Source organism: Parasteatoda tepidariorum, chromosome 6 (genome assembly GCF_043381705.1).
Source record: "Parasteatoda tepidariorum isolate YZ-2023 chromosome 6, CAS_Ptep_4.0, whole genome shotgun sequence".
NCBI classification, from domain to species: Eukaryota; Metazoa; Arthropoda; class Arachnida; order Araneae; family Theridiidae; genus Parasteatoda; species Parasteatoda tepidariorum.
The window spans coordinates 55491240-55510161 of NC_092209.1; the positions used below are offsets into that span (position 1 = coordinate 55491240).

Here is an 18922-nt window from a genome sequence, read left to right on the forward strand (position 1 = left end):
AATGCTAGAAACGTTTCTGTTTAGGATAAGAAACAAAAAATAATATTTTTATGGATAATTCTTTTTCTAGTGTGATTTTAATTAAATTTGAATATAATTTTACTTTTTCCGGTTTCTCAAACTTCAGTATAAATGATTTACTATTCCTAAATAATGCAAGCCACTGCTTCGAATATATATCAGGTAAGTTCGAATGTTACCATCAAACATTTGACAGCCTGATTTGTTTAAAAAATGATTCTTCACTTTTTTATATTTAAAGAACTATTGTGAAAAAATGATTAACTGAAAACAAAGTACTTAAAAATATTTTCATGTGTCTACGGTAAATATATGAAATAGTCGAAAGAATTGCTTTTCATTTCAATTTTATTTCAACTTAAGAAAACTGTAAACTTGGATAAGACAAAAGTTTTCAACTTTACCTGAATTGAATATGGGCCACTATTTTGCAACAATAAATATGAGATTTTGAAAATAAAATTAAAATCCTGCATCACGGAGAAAACATAATACTATGTAATGTGCTCCAGTAAAATCTAATATTCTTACGTTTTTAGGTCAATTTTGTAAGTTAATGATACGGTTGAATCAAGAAAAGTGTTTATTGCACTTAATTTAATATTTTGTTTTAATTTTATTTATGTCAGCTAAATCAACGAACAACATTAACTTCGTTGCATCACCAAATTTCTAACATCATCTGAAACCACCTGTTTGATTTCTTTATAGTTATGATTTTGAAACGTGTTACTATAAAAGTAAATAGTTTAAAATCAACGAAATTGAAATTTTAAAAAAACAAGAGTTTTATACTGAAAAACAAAATTAATGGATGTCACTAATTCATTGAGGAGAACTATATTATTATAATAAATGTCAACATTTTTATTGACATCAATAAAAATCAATTCTAGTACTAGTTATTAATTTTAAAAAAAATAGGCTATGTACTGAAAAGCAAAATGAGGTCTGCGTCAACAAATTAAGGTTATCTGAAACCACGTCTTATTTTGTTTTTAGTTTAATAGATTTTGTTTATAGATTTCGATAAAAGTAAATAATTCAAAATCATCGGTAATTGAAATGAAAAAAAAATAGTTATGCATTGAAAGGTAAAAATAAAGGAAAAGTAGTACTAAATCGCTTATGAGAAAAATAAAAAAAAATATCCGTACAATTATATGCACTAATAATGTTTAATTCATTTTTGTAATGTGATTTAATTGAAAAAAAATATTTTATGTACTAAAAATTTAAGTTAATGAAGAGAAGGTACTTTTAGAGGAACCGTGGAAAAATCGCTGTAAGAAGATAACGCTTAATCAATTTCGTAAATACGTATTACTGTTATTGTAGAAAATGGTGCAACTTTACTAATAATTCTGCAAAAGATTTTAGTAGTTTCAGAAAATATATTTCCAGTGATATCAGAGATAGTGCATTAATACTTTAATGAATTAGAATTAAAAGAACTTTTTTGTACCATTACTTACAAGTATTTTAAACAGTGCATTAAAAAGCAAATCGAGAAATGGTTATGCTCTAAATTTCCTTTAAAGGTCTCATAACAATTTTATTTGATTTAAAAATTTTTGTTTTAGTTTGCGATAATTGATAAATGCATCTAGTACTATATTCAAATTCTATTCAATAAAGTTGATTTCGTAGTATTGGTTATTTTTGTATTATTGGTTATTTTTGTTTTATTCACTCCGTACGAAAAACGGGTATTTAACTAGTTATAAATAATTTTCTCTATACATTGTGATTGAGATGAGTCTCAGAGTCAGTGATAGGTAACAAGGACCAATCAACAAATACGTATCGATAAAAAAAATTCCAACACAATCAATTATTGTATTGAATTTTGAACCTTGAAGATTGATGTGATTGATAGGCAAGAAAAAAATACAAAGTTCATGTGTCCAAAATAAGAAAGATTAGAATGAAAAGAAAACTGATTAATGATAAACGATAAGAATTTATATATTTACACTACTTTTGATAGACTTTAATAAGATATTTTGATCTCCATCATTTTATTTTTTTTTCTCATGGAAATCAAGGAAATCAAAGCGATCAAAGTAAAACCTCTATATTGTTTCCAGTATTAGTGAAAAACAATGACAACAGCCGGAAAGGTAAGATTACTTTTTGTTGCTACATTAAATTAACAAAAGATTAAGATTGGCCAGGTGTGAAATTAAAAGCCATAATTTTTTAGCTGTTATTGGAATAAATTCCAATTTTATATACTAGATTTTAACGGATATGAAATTAGTTTGGACATACACAAGTATAGTAATAATTTAATAAGATTAAAAAAAAAAAACATTTCATTCATTCTCACAGAAACCTGTTTACGTAACATAAAATGATTCAATTAATTCTTTTTTAAAATTTTATTACAATGCACTTTGGTAGTTGCGTTGATTTAACAAGAGTTACTCCCTTAACAGAATTCTTAGTTAAAAATACACTAAAACAAAGAATCTCTCCGTAACCGAAAACTATTTCGGTAAAAAAAAGTAACTAAATAGAATCCAAATTATGATTGTAGTACTGTTCTTCTTTTATAACATTTTTAAAGCTTTTGATGAAAGATATTTTGATTCTTTCATGAGGAAACTTTATCAAATCAAGTTGGATAGAATTGAATTTAAGTGCTATTTCTTGAAAGAGCATTGAAATTAATAGTTACATTTTAATGCAACATTAACGAAGCGCATTGAAAAAGAAATATTAGTGATTCATAGTTTTATCAGCTTCTACTAAAATAAATTGTTCAATAATAGTGTTTTTAGGCATTATAAGTTTATTAATTTACTAAACAAGATAAATTAATCTTCAAGAATCAAAACTATAATTGTTATAAACTATTTGTTAAAATAATTGTTCATAGTTGCTAAGTATTTTTAAAGTGATATAATAAGTGCCTATAAAAAATTAAGGAAAGAACTGCATAAAAGTTTCAGTGCTGTTTGGTTTAATGTATGTAATTAAAGTCGCATTCTCCTTTTTTAAAGAAGCTTTGAAAATTTCAGCTTTGAACAGTAATTTTGCCGATCAGTCGTTTTATTAAGAAAATTTGCTAAATTTAATTAGTTATTTATTAAACATTAATTTTTTGTGCTAATTATAAATACATTTTAAAATTCTCTTATTAAATATAATTCTCAGCATTTTACTTTGCTAAATATTCTTGTAAATAGAACTATCAAAGAAATTGCAATTATGACGGGTGTTGAAATTTCCAATTTATTAAATAAAGAATCGCGTTTTAAATAATTCAAATTGTTATCATAAAAACATTTTCTGCAAAATAAAAAATTCTGGACTAAGTTACGGTATTAAGTACCAACACTTTGGTTGCATCAGCCGTAAAATTCATTTTTATCGTAAAATATTATAGCCTAATTTTTACAGTGATTTTAATGTAATTATTACTGTAAAAATGCGATATATCAGTTTTTTTGTTTCATAACATGTTCTGGTAAAAGTGGATTTTATGGTAAAAAAGTACCGCAGTTAGCAACCTAAGTGTTGATACTTTTTACCGCAATTTGATCTGGAATTCTTTACAATGTGCAAAAAGTTGAAACTTTTAATCTACCGATTACGTATATTAAAACGTTTCAAAATGTAAAAAAAAAAGCTTAAGTTCGAAAATTACCCAAGTATAATGTTTTAATTGCTTTGGCGAGTATTTGGCGAGTAAATTTCGAGAAAATATTTAGCGATGGTATGTATTTTCAAAAAAAAAATTTTTTTCAATATTTTTTAATGTAACTGATTTTTTTCAGCCAATCACATGCCGAGCCGCAGTGGTATGGGAGATAGGAAAACCCTACTCCATTGAAACAGTTGAAGTAGCAACTCCTAAGAAAGGAGAAGACTCCTAAGAAAGGGTAAAAGTATGTTTTCCACATAAGGAATTTTACAAAAAATTTCGGAACTAATTTAGAGACAGAACTACACTGATTTTCAAATTACAAAACTTATTTAATTGAACTTTTTGTTACTAAATGTTATAATTTTAAAAATTGAGGCAGGCCCGATTAATATATTTAGCCCCATTTCTTTTCCTTCCCTTAATTTAATATTTAAATATCTTACTTTAATCCATAATTTAATTGGAAATATAATATTTGTTTTATTTAAAAGCACATCACCGATTAGAAACACATCACCCAAAGTTTTAATAGTTTTTGTGCCATTCATTAAGATATATGTGATTTTATAGATTTTGGTGTTTCAATTTTATATGCATCTCCAAACGTAGGGAAAGCGTAAGTAGTAAGAAATTCTGGATTAAATTACGGAACAAAAGTACCGGTACTCAGGTTGCTGGTACTTTTTATAGGAACACGTTGAATCTAATTTACCTTAATTTCTACAATAATAATTTCAGTAAAATAACTGAATCACTCGAATTAAACAAATATTACTATAAAAATTACGGTATAACATTTTATGGTAAAAGTGGAGTTTACGGAGAAATGGACATTATGGTTGATACACCCAAAGTGCTGGTACCTTATGTCATAATTTGATATGGAATTTTTTGCAGTATAAATGGTTTTGACAACTGGAGCCAGCTTATAAACACCTTTCTTATAACAATACTAGTGCAAGATTTTAACAACCTTCCTTATAACAAATACCTATGACAAAAATGCAGCATAAACTTAAAGTTGTGCATAAAAATATGTGGCAAATGAAGGGTTTATTCCTCTAAAAATAATCATAGGATTTTCTTCAGAAAACACTCGAAGAATTTTTCTTCTAGTGTAAAATATCTTCGGATTTTCTGTAAGCACTACCTTTTTCGTTTTGAAGAAACATTCCTTTTAAAGTATTTGCGCAGTCCTGAATAACTTGCCAATATGCTGCTTTGATAGTCCAATTCCTTTACGCGAATATTTGTGGCCAACTCCTACGTCATTCTAAAGAAAATAAATTCAAAAGAAGCTTCAAAAGTTTTTGTCAAGTCCAAAAACAGTTTCAAAATTCGTGCAGAAGATTTTCTACGAAATTGTGCATCTACAAGTGATAAATAAGCTATTGTGTTCAGATTTTCTTCTGAGTCTTATTTTTACGAAATCTTCTGATTATTTTTGGAGAGCATTCCAGAAAATATCCAATATGACATTGCTTAGGTATTGTTTTTTACAGTGGCAGTTTCATCACGAGTTGAAAAAGTAGTGCTTCCTTCCTTTGCCGACTATGTATTTCGCCAAGGAGTAATTTACTTTCTTTCTCAAATATGCTATTATACTGCTTGGGGGGACACGTGAAAAGTACTGTGTTAAAGAAAATTATTCCCAGTTCTAGACGAATCATAGATTAGAGTCGATAATTGTTGGTCCAAATATGAGGTTTCTGTGATGATGAAGGGTGGGTCATGGACTATGAATGGAAATCATCTGCATGGGTCATCTGATACATCTGATACACGGATCTGTTATTCTGAAATGAAGCAAAAGACTCTTTTAGATCACTTCATAACATACAAATATTTCAATTAATATGAGACTAGAGAAGTTAATCTTGTAGATGAACCAAACGAATTTAACTCACCAGAATACACTTTCTGGATAAAAGTATTCAGACAGCCAGTTGTTATGGTGGTGGTGGAAGCATAATGGTGTGGGGGTGTTTCTCGTGGTTTGGCCTAGGTCTGTTAGCTCCTGTGGTTGGAAACATAAACTCTGAGATATATGTGGACATTTTGGACAGTGTTGCACTCCCAACTCCATGGCAATATTTCGGGGAAGGACCATTTCTCCCCCAGCAGGATAACTGCTCCATTCATACACCGGGGCCTGCACAGACGTGTTTTAACGAAATGAGTGCTGAAAACCTGGCCTTCTCAAGGCTCTATCTAAATCCCATAGAGCATCTTTGGGGCGAATTAAAGCGCAGATTACGTAGCCAGCCAAATCGAACATCCTCACTGCAAGCACTCACTTCAGCTGTGATGGAAGCCTGGAAGTCAATTCCGATGGCCACCTATCAGGAACTGGTGGAAAGTCTATGAGCAAGCTGTCATAGATGCAAAAGGGGGACCAACATCAGATTAATATGTGCCTCGGAAAGCTCTAAGTCCATACCAACTGGGTGTTTTGGCCTGATAGTATGTCTTCTCCTCATACTTTATGCACTTCCTATTCAATGTATAAATGTTAACATTTCTTCATCAATCAAAATAAACTTAAAAAAGTAGTTCAATTTAAAAAATAAAGATATTAGGGAGTGACAAGTTCGGACAAAGTTTTAAAATTAATAAACATTAAGTCTGGACCCATTATTGGTCACAGATTAATAAATCTACGAACAGAATCACATGAAACCTCTAATAAGGATCATCGCAGAATGAATTTTCTGACTGATTGATGCCATTAATTTCACGACAAATAAGTTTTGTTCTACGTTTCATACGAATGCAGTTATTGAATATAGAGTTTTCTTCGAATACAGTTATTGAATGCAGAAAGACTGCAAAGCAATACTTTGAAATTTCTTCTTTCAGATGGCTTCAGCTGGTATTTGTCATTCAGATCTTCACATACAGAATGGAATTGCCAAAAAGTTTCCATTTCCAACAATTTTAGGACATGAAGGTGCTGGATTTATAGAAAGTGTTGGAGAAGGTGTGGAACGTTTTAAGACAGGCAAGTATGAAACTACTCCGTAAACACTATTCTATAGGAAATAAAAATTCCATGCGTAATATAATTAAAAAGCTTTATGACTTATGTTTCTCATGACTGTAAAATGTAGACTATGGGATAAATTCTTAAATCTTATCTTTTAAACAAAACACATAATCATAGGATTTTAAGTTTTTCAATTTTGTTTATAGGTGATTTAATTGTATTTGCATTTATATCTTATTGCCGTGAGTGTGATTGGTGCATGAGTTCAAAGACCAATGCTTGCAGAAAAACTCAGGTTAGATATTCTTAATCATTTTTTTTTTTTTTTTTTGAAATCAGAAGCCAAGTAGATTTTATTCCAAAAGCAATATATTGTTTTATCTAAAAAGCTTTCCACTAGTTCACTGAAAAGCCGCAAAAAGTTTGCTAATTAGTTTTATTTTCCTGTGATAGATAGTACTTAAAAATGTCCAATCATTTGCCTTGAGATAGAGCTACAAAATTTTTGCAAAATAACACTCTACATCAAAAAGCCACAGCAAGTGAAACCAACGAGACTAATTCTTCAAATTATGTTGGTTTAATTTTAATTATTAATAAAATCTTTTGCAGTGAGAATAAATCAGAAGTTCTCTGAAGCAACACTCGACATCAAAGTCATCGCAACATGTAAAACCGATGAGACTAATTCTTTCAACAACGCTTTTTAAGTTCTACCGATAGTGAATTAAGACCAAAATATCTTAAACCTACCAACTAAACTTACAAATATATAAATAAATAATAGATCGTGCAAAGTCATTGTTGCTGTATGCAGGATGTAACGAGATTATTGCATTTGATCTGCATTTTTGAATTATTTTTTACAAATAAACTAAATAAAAGTTATAGCTTATGAGTCACAACTAAATATTTGAGCGGGAAGAAAAGAAAAGAAAAAACGTAGTCGGAATTTACTGACGAATCATTAGGAACGAGGAAGATAAGATAAAAAAAAAAAAAAGGCATGTTTAATTGGATACCTGTAAGTGACATAATCTTAGGTAAATCGCTGCATTTGTGGAGTCAGAGGTCAGTCGAATACACACGTGACGTCGCTTACAAATATCCAATTGAATCCGATTTAAAGCACACTGTCGGATCACTTCACTTCATCGGTGTCGGATCGGTCACTTCATCGGTGTCGGATCGGTCACTTCATCGGTTGTAAGATGGGGGGGAAATTCCCGCTTGGGAAACTATTCACTCACTATTCAAACTGGTTTTGCTTTTTCTTTTCTTTTTTTTTTTTATCCCGTCCTCCCCAAAAGGAATTTTTCAGAAATTGATAACGTTTTTATGTTTTTCACGTGCCTATATATTTAGTTGCGCTCCTTATGTGCATTTCTTAACAAAAATTCGATTGATATATAAAAATATTAGTTATTACAAAAAAAAATATATATATATAGGGTGATTCTAAAAAGATGGGCAAAACTTTAGGAAGTGATAGTACACACCCAAGCAAACAATTTTTATCATAGTCGAAAACAAAAAGCAAAACCGCTGGAGGGCGTCAAAGTTTATGTTCCTATATGAGGCAAAAACACACAAAGAACGATGAAGTTAAGTTATAAAAGCAAATTTAATGGCATGTGATTACAATAAGTGTTCAAAACAGTGGCTATGCACGAAGTACAACGGCGAAGAAAAGATAGGCGAACATTCTGAAACACACCATCACGAACTTTCCCTGCAGTGGCTGAAAGCTTGGCGACAAGTTCTTCTGCAGATTCAATGGGAGTCTCATACATAAGAGCCTTCAGCTGTCCCCACAAAAAGCCAATTATTTTTTTAATATTTTTTGCCATTATAGCACTCGAATTAGCAGCTTTTATGTATGAATCGTGACGAAAAATTTGCATACGAGCTCTTCTTCTTCCCATAACATGCAAATAATAACTCACAGTGCAGTAACTCGCAACAGGAATGGAGCTTTCACGTTTGCATCGAACAACTTTCCAAATGCGCCAGCACCTTTGCGCTTTGTTTTCGACCATGCATTCTTTGATAAAAATTGTTTGCTTGGGTGTGTACTATCACTTCCTAAAATTTTGCCCATCTTTTCAGAATCACCCTGTATATATATTTATATAACACATTTATAACATTTAGAGAATTATCAGCACAATGTCTCTATTTTTTATTATTTTATTTATTACAATTTTTGTCAGTGTATTATGTCAGTACTTCACAAAAACCAACTATTATTTCTACCATCTTACATTGTTCAGCAAAATTTACATAATATCCTAAAACCTTAATAATAAATTAATATAATTCGAAGCATTAGTTATTTAAATACTTTTATTCTTTAAATTTCTTACACATTTGTACTTATTTGCTGTTCTTAAACAATAAGCAAAGGTCCTAATGCTTCTTTAAAATTTTGCCAATTCAGAAAACTGGTCTTCAAATGGACGGGACGTCTCGCATCTCAGCCAAAGGAAAAATGCTCACTCAAATAAATTCTCTAGGATTATTTTCGGAATATACCGTCACATCTGAATATAACGTCACAAAAGTGAGTACATTTTCTCTAAAATTTATTTAGTATTCAACTTTTGATAATACCAATTTCAAGCCCGGACAAAGTTTCTGAAGAAATAAAAATAAATGACTCTTGAGTTATTCAAGTAATTGCACTTGAACTTGTTTTCTGAAAATTTTTAAATAAACCATAAAAGAAAATTTTCTAATGAAAACAGTAGCACCAATAAAAGCAAGAGGTTAAGGAACTTTTTTTAAATTTATTAGAAGTTGCCTTTATAATATTAATTTCAGAAATGCCTAAATATTTATGAACTTATTTTATTGCATTTCAATCTAGTACAAAATGATCCTTTCACAATATAATAGGTGACTAGTGTACGATATAATAGGCGAGCGTCGCCATCATGTACACATTATAGTAGATGAGAAATCCGATCTTCTTAGAATAATCAAATCTAAAAATTTACGTGATACGTTTTTTTGTGTGAAGTTTTTAGTATTATTTACTGTTTGAGTCCTTTCTATAAACTGTAAGATAAAAATTCTGCTCTGCTACAAATATTTCACGAATGTATAACTGAATAAAAAGTTTCAACATTATGATTTTTTTTCTACAGCAGTAAATATCCAATTTTCTAGCGCTTATCAAGAAATAACAATCTTCTCTTTTCAGGTTAATCCTAGTGCTGATCCCAATATGCTGTGTCTAGCAGGCTGTTGCCTTCCAACTGGTTATGGGGCTGTCATTAATGCTGGAAAGGTGACCCCAGGATCGACATGTGCCGTTTGGGGTCTTGGAGGAGTTGGCATGTGTGTAATTATGGGTTGCCGTGACAGTGGAGCCTCAAAAATTATTGGCGTCGACACTAATCCAAAAAAATTTGAATTAGGTATTATTTTTCCGTTTTAACCTGATTAGTTAATATATTGCAATCTAAATAAGTTTCCATACTGGTCCAAAATTAGTTTTGTTGGACGAACAAAATATTCAGGGTAATAATAATAATAATAAATTTCTAGGAAGAAAAAAAAAACATCACACTCTAGCGCAATTTGTTGTCCATTTTGAAATTTATATATTTTCAAAGCATATTGACTGAAGTGAGCATTATTGTTTAATACTTGTTTGGTAATAGATGCAGCTGTTAAAAAGTGTGCGATGGCTATCTTTACACTTAGGCGATATTGGTTCGGTCGGCATAGTGTTAAGTGAGAATGAAAAACAATTGTGATGATGTGGAGGTGGTTATGTGGTAAATATATGAAGGCAGACACACAAAAAATTTTTTTTTAGAAATATGTAGTTTTACGTCACCGTCTTTCGTAAAATCCAATAATATCAGGTTATATCCTGATTTAACTTAATAATTAAGTGAAAAATCTAGTTTCAGATATTTTACTTCAATTTTAATGTGTGTTACAAACTTTTTAAGATCTATTTGTGCTTTATATGACAAAATATCTTCCTTATATCTCAAAACAAATTAATTTTGATTAGTTTTTTGAATCACTTCGTTTTCAATTGTATTTTATTGTTGTGTTGTTATAGCTAAGCAATTTGGTGCAACTGATTTTGTGAACCCTAAAGAAGTAAAAAGTGTACCTGAAACTTTAGCTCAAATGTGCAAAGATGGAGTTGACTACTGTTTCGTCTCCGTTGGAAATCTTTCGGCTATGGTAAGAATTTAGTTTACATCACAGGAAGAAAAAAAAAATCAAAAAACGTAATATATATCTAATTCATACTCTCACACAGAAAAATTAAAGCTTTCATGCTACAATATTATTACTTTAATATATTTCTCGAAAGTAGTTCAAATTGTTGACATGTTTAATGTAGGCGACATTTTAAGTTATGAAATAAGACCTAAAAACGTTCTTCATAAGAAAAAACATGCTTTTTTTACATTGAATTCTGGACTCTTCATTCTCAAAATTTGTAGCTATATTGAAGGTTAAGAATCCAAATTTGACGAAACAAAAATACCACACCATGAAAAAATTTACAGTTTTACCCTGACTGAAACTTTAGTAGAATTTAAACTTTCTGGGGATTCCAATAGATTCATATAATTTATTTGGGTCGAATTTCACTTAAGCAGAAGTGATTCTCGAAAAAATCTACACGCTAGAAAACGTAAGTATTTTTAAATATTTTTTTCTTTCAAGTTAGTAGTTCGGTGATTTGTATGAATCTTTTAAATTTATATTTATTTAATATTTAAAAATAATACAGTACAGAGCATGCAAGTCCCCGTATGTGTACCTAAGAACGAATAGCAAAATTTATGACAGCATAGTAGTCAAGTGAAATCTCATAGTATTATGAGTATTAATTTTATACCTATTTAATTTTATTAATTTTATATCTATAAATTAAATTAATTAATTGTTTTACATTAAGATAAATACATACACTTAATGGCTATAACTGTTTATTTTTTCTCCAACTTTTGAAATTTTAGCCCCAAGTGTGAAATTGTTTTTTTATAATTAACGTTAGTTTATTTTCAAAAATTATTTAGTTTGATTTGCAAAATTAAAACAGTTTTGAAACTGAGATTTATTGCAGCTAAAACATTGTACTTAAATAAAACTTAATGTTTTTTTTAAAAAAAAATTATATTTAACGTTAGTTTGGTTTCAAAAATTATTTAGTTTGACTGGTTTGCATAATTAAAATAGTTTTGAAATTGAGATTTAATACCACACTGCATTGCAGTTAAATAAAACTTCGCATTTTACCACGTTTATATAAACTTGCCTTCGTGTATGTCTGTCCGGGTGGAATTTTGTAATCGATTTTAAACTAACTTCCCGACTAGCTACAAACTTCAAATTTGGCACATAGTTCAGAATTGGATGACAATGCATGAAAATGAAGAGAAAAAAGACATACAAAGTAAAATAAAATTAAAATTTAAAAAAAAAATTATTTTCGAGATTGTCTTTTGTTGTCGATTCCATTATTTCAAATTAGTATTACATGTCAGGTGAAAAGATTTTTATTGTCGGAGTATTTTTATTGGCTGAAAAATCACGTGGTAGGATCCAGTTTTTCCTCATTCATTTCCAGATTGTTTTGGTTGTCATCAGCATAAAACTAATGAAAGTCGTAAAGGTATTGTTTTTCTATAAAGATTTTTGTATCCCTAATTTAAAATGAAAGTTCTATTATTTTAGTAGTGGTCTTGTAGTAGTCTTGACTACTCTTGACTAAGAAAAATAATCTAAATAAAAATATATATTTTTAAAAACCACGTTTTTTGTAGTGAAGAATAATAATTGAAAAGTAATAATTTTTAAAAAATATAAAATAAAAATTAAAAAAATTATAATTTAAAATAAAAAAATTCAAAATAAAAAATAATATTTTTAAAAACCACGTTTTTGTAGTGGAGAATAATAATTAAAAAAAAATTGAAAAACGAAAAACGTGGGGCGCATGAAATACATAACAGTACATATACACATACATATACACATTTTCTTACTCATACACATGCACAGCCACATATACATCCACATACATATGCATATACACAAACATATTCCACATCCACATTCAGATACAATTACAATTACAGATATACCATACACATATTTTCAAGAGCACACATACACACACTAATATAACATTACTGTTATGTATTTCATGCGCTCCACGTTTTTCGTTTTTCAATTTTTTTTTAATTATTATTCTCCACTACAAAAACGTGATTTTTAAAAATATTATTTTTTAATTCGAATTTTTTTTTAAAATATATTTATTCGTCTTAGTAATTATTAAATCCCTTCATCATTGTATAATTGTACAATTATTAAATTCCTTCATGGCAGTAAAATCGAACTTCGGAACTGTAAAATATTTCTTTGTTATACTCCTTTATACTTCAATAGTGAAGAGGTTGTAGTAAATTATTTCATAACCTTATGTAAGTCTTTAAGTTTTGTTTACCATTTTTGGAATCAAATACGAAAAACCAATTTAATATAGTCATTCATAACTTTCATATTTTTTAATAGTCTTATCTATTAAGATATCAATTTTTCTTGTGTGCAGCAGGTTTTGGATTAATAACTTATGTTTTAACCGTTGGTTTTCCAGGAAGAAGCATTTAATTCTAGTCATCCTCATTGGGGAAAAACTGTTATTATCGGTTTGAATGATATAGGATCAAAAATAAAAGTTGGAGTTTGGGAGTTACTATATGGCAGACAAATACTCGGGACTTTTAATGGATGTTAGTATTATCTATTTACTTGTTTGCTTTAAAGCCATGACTTTTATTAGTGTATGCTTAATATATAGTTATCTTTTAATTCTTGATGTTTTATCGCTTCCCATCGAATATTAACTGAATACCCATTCTTTGCATGGGATATAGAAAAAGAATGCTGTAATCAATCTGTATTAATCAATACTGCTCAGTTATGCATTAAACTTAAAAGCAAATACCTATGCATTTAAAAAAAATTTTAATATTTTCATTAATTTGACTAATAGAGGACACGGAATAATTATAATGTTAACTTTGCTTATATATGGCCCTGTTTCGAACATTTTGTTCAAAAGTAAAAGAACAAAGGTTTTGCAGAAATGTATTGTATGCGTTTAAATATAGTTTTCAGAACGTTTTTTTTTTATCTCACGGTTACTGCTACAATGATAGAATTATAAAATTTAGAAAAAGTAGCATATACATTTTATTTTCCACGGTACGTCATATTCATAGTAAGAAAAATTAGGAGAAACTATAAATTTGGCATTAAATACGGTGCTAGGCAGAGACGATGAAAATAACATTTTGTAAATTTTCGATGAGTCAGTGATTCAGCTGGACTAAAAGCTTACTAAAGTTAATGCAGAAAGAAATATAGCACTTGAGTATGCATGATGCATCCTACTCTTTCCACAACCGACTAGTGTTGCCAATATTTGTGCTAAAGATATATTTGCAATTCCTCATATGGTGACTGTAAATTACATTTCAAAGAAAAAGTAGGTGTTGACTTTTAAAAATTTCAAAATTTTGTCGCTATAACCATGAACTTGAAAGTAGAATAAATTTTTTGTCATTATTTTTGTTGGCATACGTTATTAAAACATCAAGTAAAATTTAAACAAAAACATTGCTCATTCTCTTGAATGCTATGCTTGACAGAGGATTGCAGGGTGTCAAAGTTATTTTGTTATTACTAAATAATATATTTTATCAGCTATATTAGCTACAAACTAATGTTATTCGATGGCAGATAATTTCACTTTTTTATTAATAAAAATGTTGCACCACATAATTTATTTTCATAATTTAATAACCTACAATAAAGAATTCGCAACAGTTTTCTACTAAAGATAGAGTTCAAACCATTTTTCAATCAAATGATTTTTCATTTAAGAAGTAGGAAAATTAGTTAATAAATAATTTAAGTTTCAATCATAAAATAATTTTCATTATCTCCAAATAAAATATTTAAATTAAATCACATGTAGAGTAGTTCATAAGGACTGCTCTTAATGTGTAATTTTAGAACCTTTATTAAAACTGAAAATAAAAAATATGCAACATTAGAGGTAGGAAACTCATTTGTAGCCGACGGAAAAAGTTAAAACGCAATCGATATTTCTTTAGAGAAAGACAGGCATAACAAACACTAAAACTGGTTTCTAATTATCGTTTTTGTACTTCTCTTTGTTTCCTTCTGCAATAAAGCCTGTCTTGTTGTTAATTACTTTCGCCATCCAGAATTACCATTTGTCCAATTTCAAAAGCAATTTAGTTTCTTCTTGCTTAAATACTAAATTGTGACCTCAACGTGCAACGTTTTGCTTTCGTTTTTTATGACGATTTTTAAACTACATGTTAAGAGTGGTCCTTACTGAAAACCCTATGTAAATGTCATATTTGTATTTAGAAAAACTTAACAACAATGTTTATTAGTTGTCTTCCAAACTTGAGAGCTTTGTGCGCTTATTCAGAAAGTATAAAGTTTAAACGACTTATTCGAAAGAGTAGGTTCTAAATTAGCAGTCTCTAAAATATAGCGTTAAACAATGTGGATAAGATCAAACATTTTACAAAAGCCTCAACCCAATTAATGTTGCCTAGATTAACTTCATTTTAATCTTGTATTTTTCTAAATTGTATAAAATTACAGTTAATTTCTTTGCAAATGTAATTTTGAATTGAACTATAACTTGTAAACTATAATTATTAAATTGATTGCTCCCTTGTTTAGTTTTTCTTGAGTTTAGTAAGCTGAAAATTTTTTGAGCCACGCGACTTATATATCCCAAACCTTCATTAATTGCTGACAGCATATTTCAACATATATTTTTTAACATACTGTTTGACTCATAATTTCTATCACATTCCGAATTTCTAACTTTGAAAAGGCATTCTCTAAAAAAATAATGAAATAAGTACGTCACCACTTACTGGAATAATCAGTTTAATTTTGAACCATAATATCATCACATCATATCGTTGGTATGCACATTTACTGAGACTTTAAAAACGTTTTAAATTGAACCATATTCAATTTTTCCAGTTGAAGCATAGTATCATAAAAATCAGTTGAAAAAGAATTGTTAATACCGTAATATTATGGACTTTCTATTAAATTTGCACACTATAATGGTTCAACCAACTACAGACTGCGTAATACACTTTTTAAGTGAAGTTTGTAAAAACAGATTTTCAAATTTTCTTTTTAATTAACATTAAAATATTTTTAAAAGGCTTGTAAATTTATTATTTGTAAGAAATAAATACTTTTGGGCTATAAGTTTCTAATGTTATTCGTGATGGTAAAAATAAATTTTTTTTTAACGTCTTACGTCAAATTAGTTACATTAAATTGTATCTCTCACCCAAAAATGGTGGCTATAAAATTGGTGAAGTGAAATGCTATATATAACTCTTGGATCTATTTTTTCACTACACCAATGTATTCTTACACCTCTTGATGAAAAGTGGCCGGCACCATTTTTGCTATTCTATAATATTAAAATTTTTAATTAACAGTAAGATAAGGTACAGATAAAATTTAGCAAAGTTGTTTTTGCAATACAATATAAAGTAAGAATCATTAATTTAGAATACATATGAATTAGAATACATTTAGAATAACTAGGCTTAGCATAATTGAAGTGGATAGAAATTATGCAATATAAAATGAGTTAAAACAGTTATCAGAGATTTGAAATATAATTATCCTTATTACACAGTTATAAAAACATACATACATATTAAGAGACCAATTTTACCTTCTGTTAATGCATATCAGCTTTGAAAATAACAACAAATTCTTGCGAGCTTGTAATCAAGCTTCTGACGATGTCTTACTTAGCGTTTCTCGATATACAAAGCTCGCCATGTGCCAACCTTGGAGTTTTCGAAGTGAAAATATTTCTTGTGTGACATAGGAATTTGGTGTAAGATTATTCAGTTTTAAGTGTTTAGATTAAAATTACGTCCTTTAAATCGTATATGTACACTCGATTTTTCGGTTGTTCAACATTATATTTGGAGAAATATTACGCCACAGTTTTTACAATGTAATGAGTCGAAATCACGAGATGAACTCTTTAGGGTCGCTTTCTGTTAGGTCCGAGGGGCTAATTTGCAATCCAGCAACTTTTAACAGCTTGCTCTCTTCTTTGAAGATTGGCTACGTATATCCAATTAAAATGCAAGCTTTCATTTCTTTTAAAATGTGTTACTTAAACTGAAAAAAGTCAAGAATATTTTTTTTAACTTTAAAGAAATGCCAAACAGAAAAGCGAGTCATTAAGAGCCGTTGAATGGGAAAAACGCTTCCGGGATTCATCTCGTGATCGATTGACTGACTATACATAATTTTCAACAAATGCTGTAACAATGGTCTTTTTTCAGCTTACACCGCTGTTAGAGACGTTCCTTATCTTGTTGAAAAAGTATTAGACGGAAAAATACAGTTAGAAAAGTTAATCTCTCATCGTTTGCCTCTCCACCAAATCAATGAAGGCTTTGACTTAATGAAGACTGGTGAATCGTAAGTTACAATGTGTTTTAACAATTCTGCATGAATTAATGCTTTTTATTTCATTGATGTTTATTCAGTGTTAAATTCTGATCGCTAGCACAAAACATTCATTCCACTATTATTATAACCATGCAATTGGATTCGTTTATTATTGTGCAACTTATTTTTCCAAATTCTATTTAAAACGGATGCAAATTAAACGAAACGAACACTGCATAATTAGCTTTCCCTTACAAAACAAGTCAGATGTTTTTAAAAATAACGTTGGCAAGTGTACAAAATACAGCTGGGGTCGAAAATGAGGTTATGTTCTGCACCAAAATAAACCTAATCAATTAGCTCCAATTTCAATCTCACCTACACCCAATAAAACCAACCTCATATACAACTCCGAAATATTTCTGATAATATAAATTAATCACACCTATACTATTACTATTCACTTTTTATTTCACAACTTGAGTAGTAAGAATTGTAGGATCACTCGGTGTCGAGTCACTACCATGGATGATGTTTCTTCCAACTTAGAGGCACTATGGAATTGTAGGGTCCGGATGGGATACTTTCACTGGTTTCAGGGGACAATCTCCAGCCATCTTCCTTCCTTCCATCTACATCAGCATTTCAGGCGCGACGAGGTACAAGTAGTACGGGTGGAAAATCGCCCTTCCTTCCTTCCTTCAACGTTTTTTTCACTGCCGATTTTTTTTCTCCTCCGGGGGTGATGGAAAATTTCCACGAAGCAGTCAGCCTCCGTTACGCTTAGTTCCAGAGATAGAAAATCTTAAGCTTCTTCCAAAGGTTTCCTCAGCAAGCAACTATGCTGCCGACTTGTAATATCAGGGCTACAGCCCTGTTATCAGTGTTGTATTTAGCTTGAATTAATTGCAGTCTTAAGCCATCAGACGTTCTAAAACGAAAACGAAAGAGATTTAATTCTTTTATTAATACAAAAGTATTTACTTTTTGTATTATATATATATATATATAAAAGGTAACTAACAAATCAAACACGCTTCAGTAATGCAGTAAGAACGCGCCATAAGAGATTCCTTTATTTGCTCGTGTTNTTAACACAAGCTTGATAATATATATATATATAAAATATAATATAATATATATTATATTATATTGTATAGTATATTTCTTGAAGAGCAACTTAATGTGTAGTACAATGTTTAATTTCGATGTCTTATCATTTCATTTTGCTCCAGAATCTTCTTCAATCCAAAAATATATGTTATAACTTTTAAATATTTTCAGATTAAGAGCAATCATCGATTTTGACTTGAAGGTTTAAGTAGTGTGTCTTAAATTGAGGTCTTCTTACTCGTAGAAAAGGAGTCTACCAAAAAATATTTCTGCAATGGACTTTTATTGCAATAATTTGTAAAGCAGTTCAATTTCATTTCAAAATTTAGTGCTATTTTTTTAAGCACAAATGCTATTCGAAACAAAATGTGCAAACATGTTTGATGTGATAATAACACATTATATAATAAATAACTTGTTTTAAAATTGTTATTGTTGCATATTGTTTTCAGTGATGTTGTTACCCAATTTCATAGTGTAATAAAAATCAATATTGTAAGAAAAATATGTGTTCGAATTTTGCTTTATTTACAAATTCTCAAGATTTTAATTTCAAATTCTGTGAGATTTTATTCTCACATTGAAAATTGAAAAAATATTCTGAGATT

The 18922-nt window shown here is 29.4% G+C and overlaps 1 protein-coding gene across 2 annotated transcripts; it reads left to right on the forward strand.

Moving 5' to 3' along the window:
• The first annotated feature begins 1935 nt into the window (after positions 1-1935).
• Positions 1936-18819, forward strand: LOC107446067 (alcohol dehydrogenase class-3). 2 transcript variants are annotated; one of them, XM_016060602.3, is made up of 10 exons: positions 1936-2144; positions 3807-3917; positions 6536-6677; positions 6869-6957; positions 9103-9225; positions 9868-10084; positions 10744-10871; positions 13303-13438; positions 17093-17231; positions 18486-18819. In XM_016060602.3, exons 3-10 carry the CDS (start codon positions 6536-6538, stop codon positions 18520-18522), a joined length of 1011 nt encoding a protein of 336 aa, XP_015916088.1. In that variant the 5' UTR covers positions 1936-2144; positions 3807-3917; the 3' UTR covers positions 18523-18819. The 2 variants fall into 2 exon arrangements, with proteins under 2 accessions (XP_015916088.1, XP_015916089.1); XM_016060603.3 differs by having other exon boundaries at positions 2006-2144; positions 3807-3911.
• Positions 18820-18922: the final 103 nt, after the last annotated feature.

Bases quoted from the DNA above. Each gene is read 5' to 3' on its own strand.
- LOC107446067 (XM_016060602.3), top strand. From the start codon at position 6,536: ATGGCTTCAGCTGGTATTTGTCATTCAGATCTTCACATACAGAATGGA. The intron at 6,678-6,868 runs GCAAGTATGAAA...TTTTGTTTATAG, and splicing joins TGTGGAACGTTTTAAGACAG to GTGATTTAATTGTATTTGCA. The intron at 6,958-9,102 runs GTTAGATATTCT...TTGCCAATTCAG, and splicing joins ATGCTTGCAGAAAAACTCAG to AAAACTGGTCTTCAAATGGA.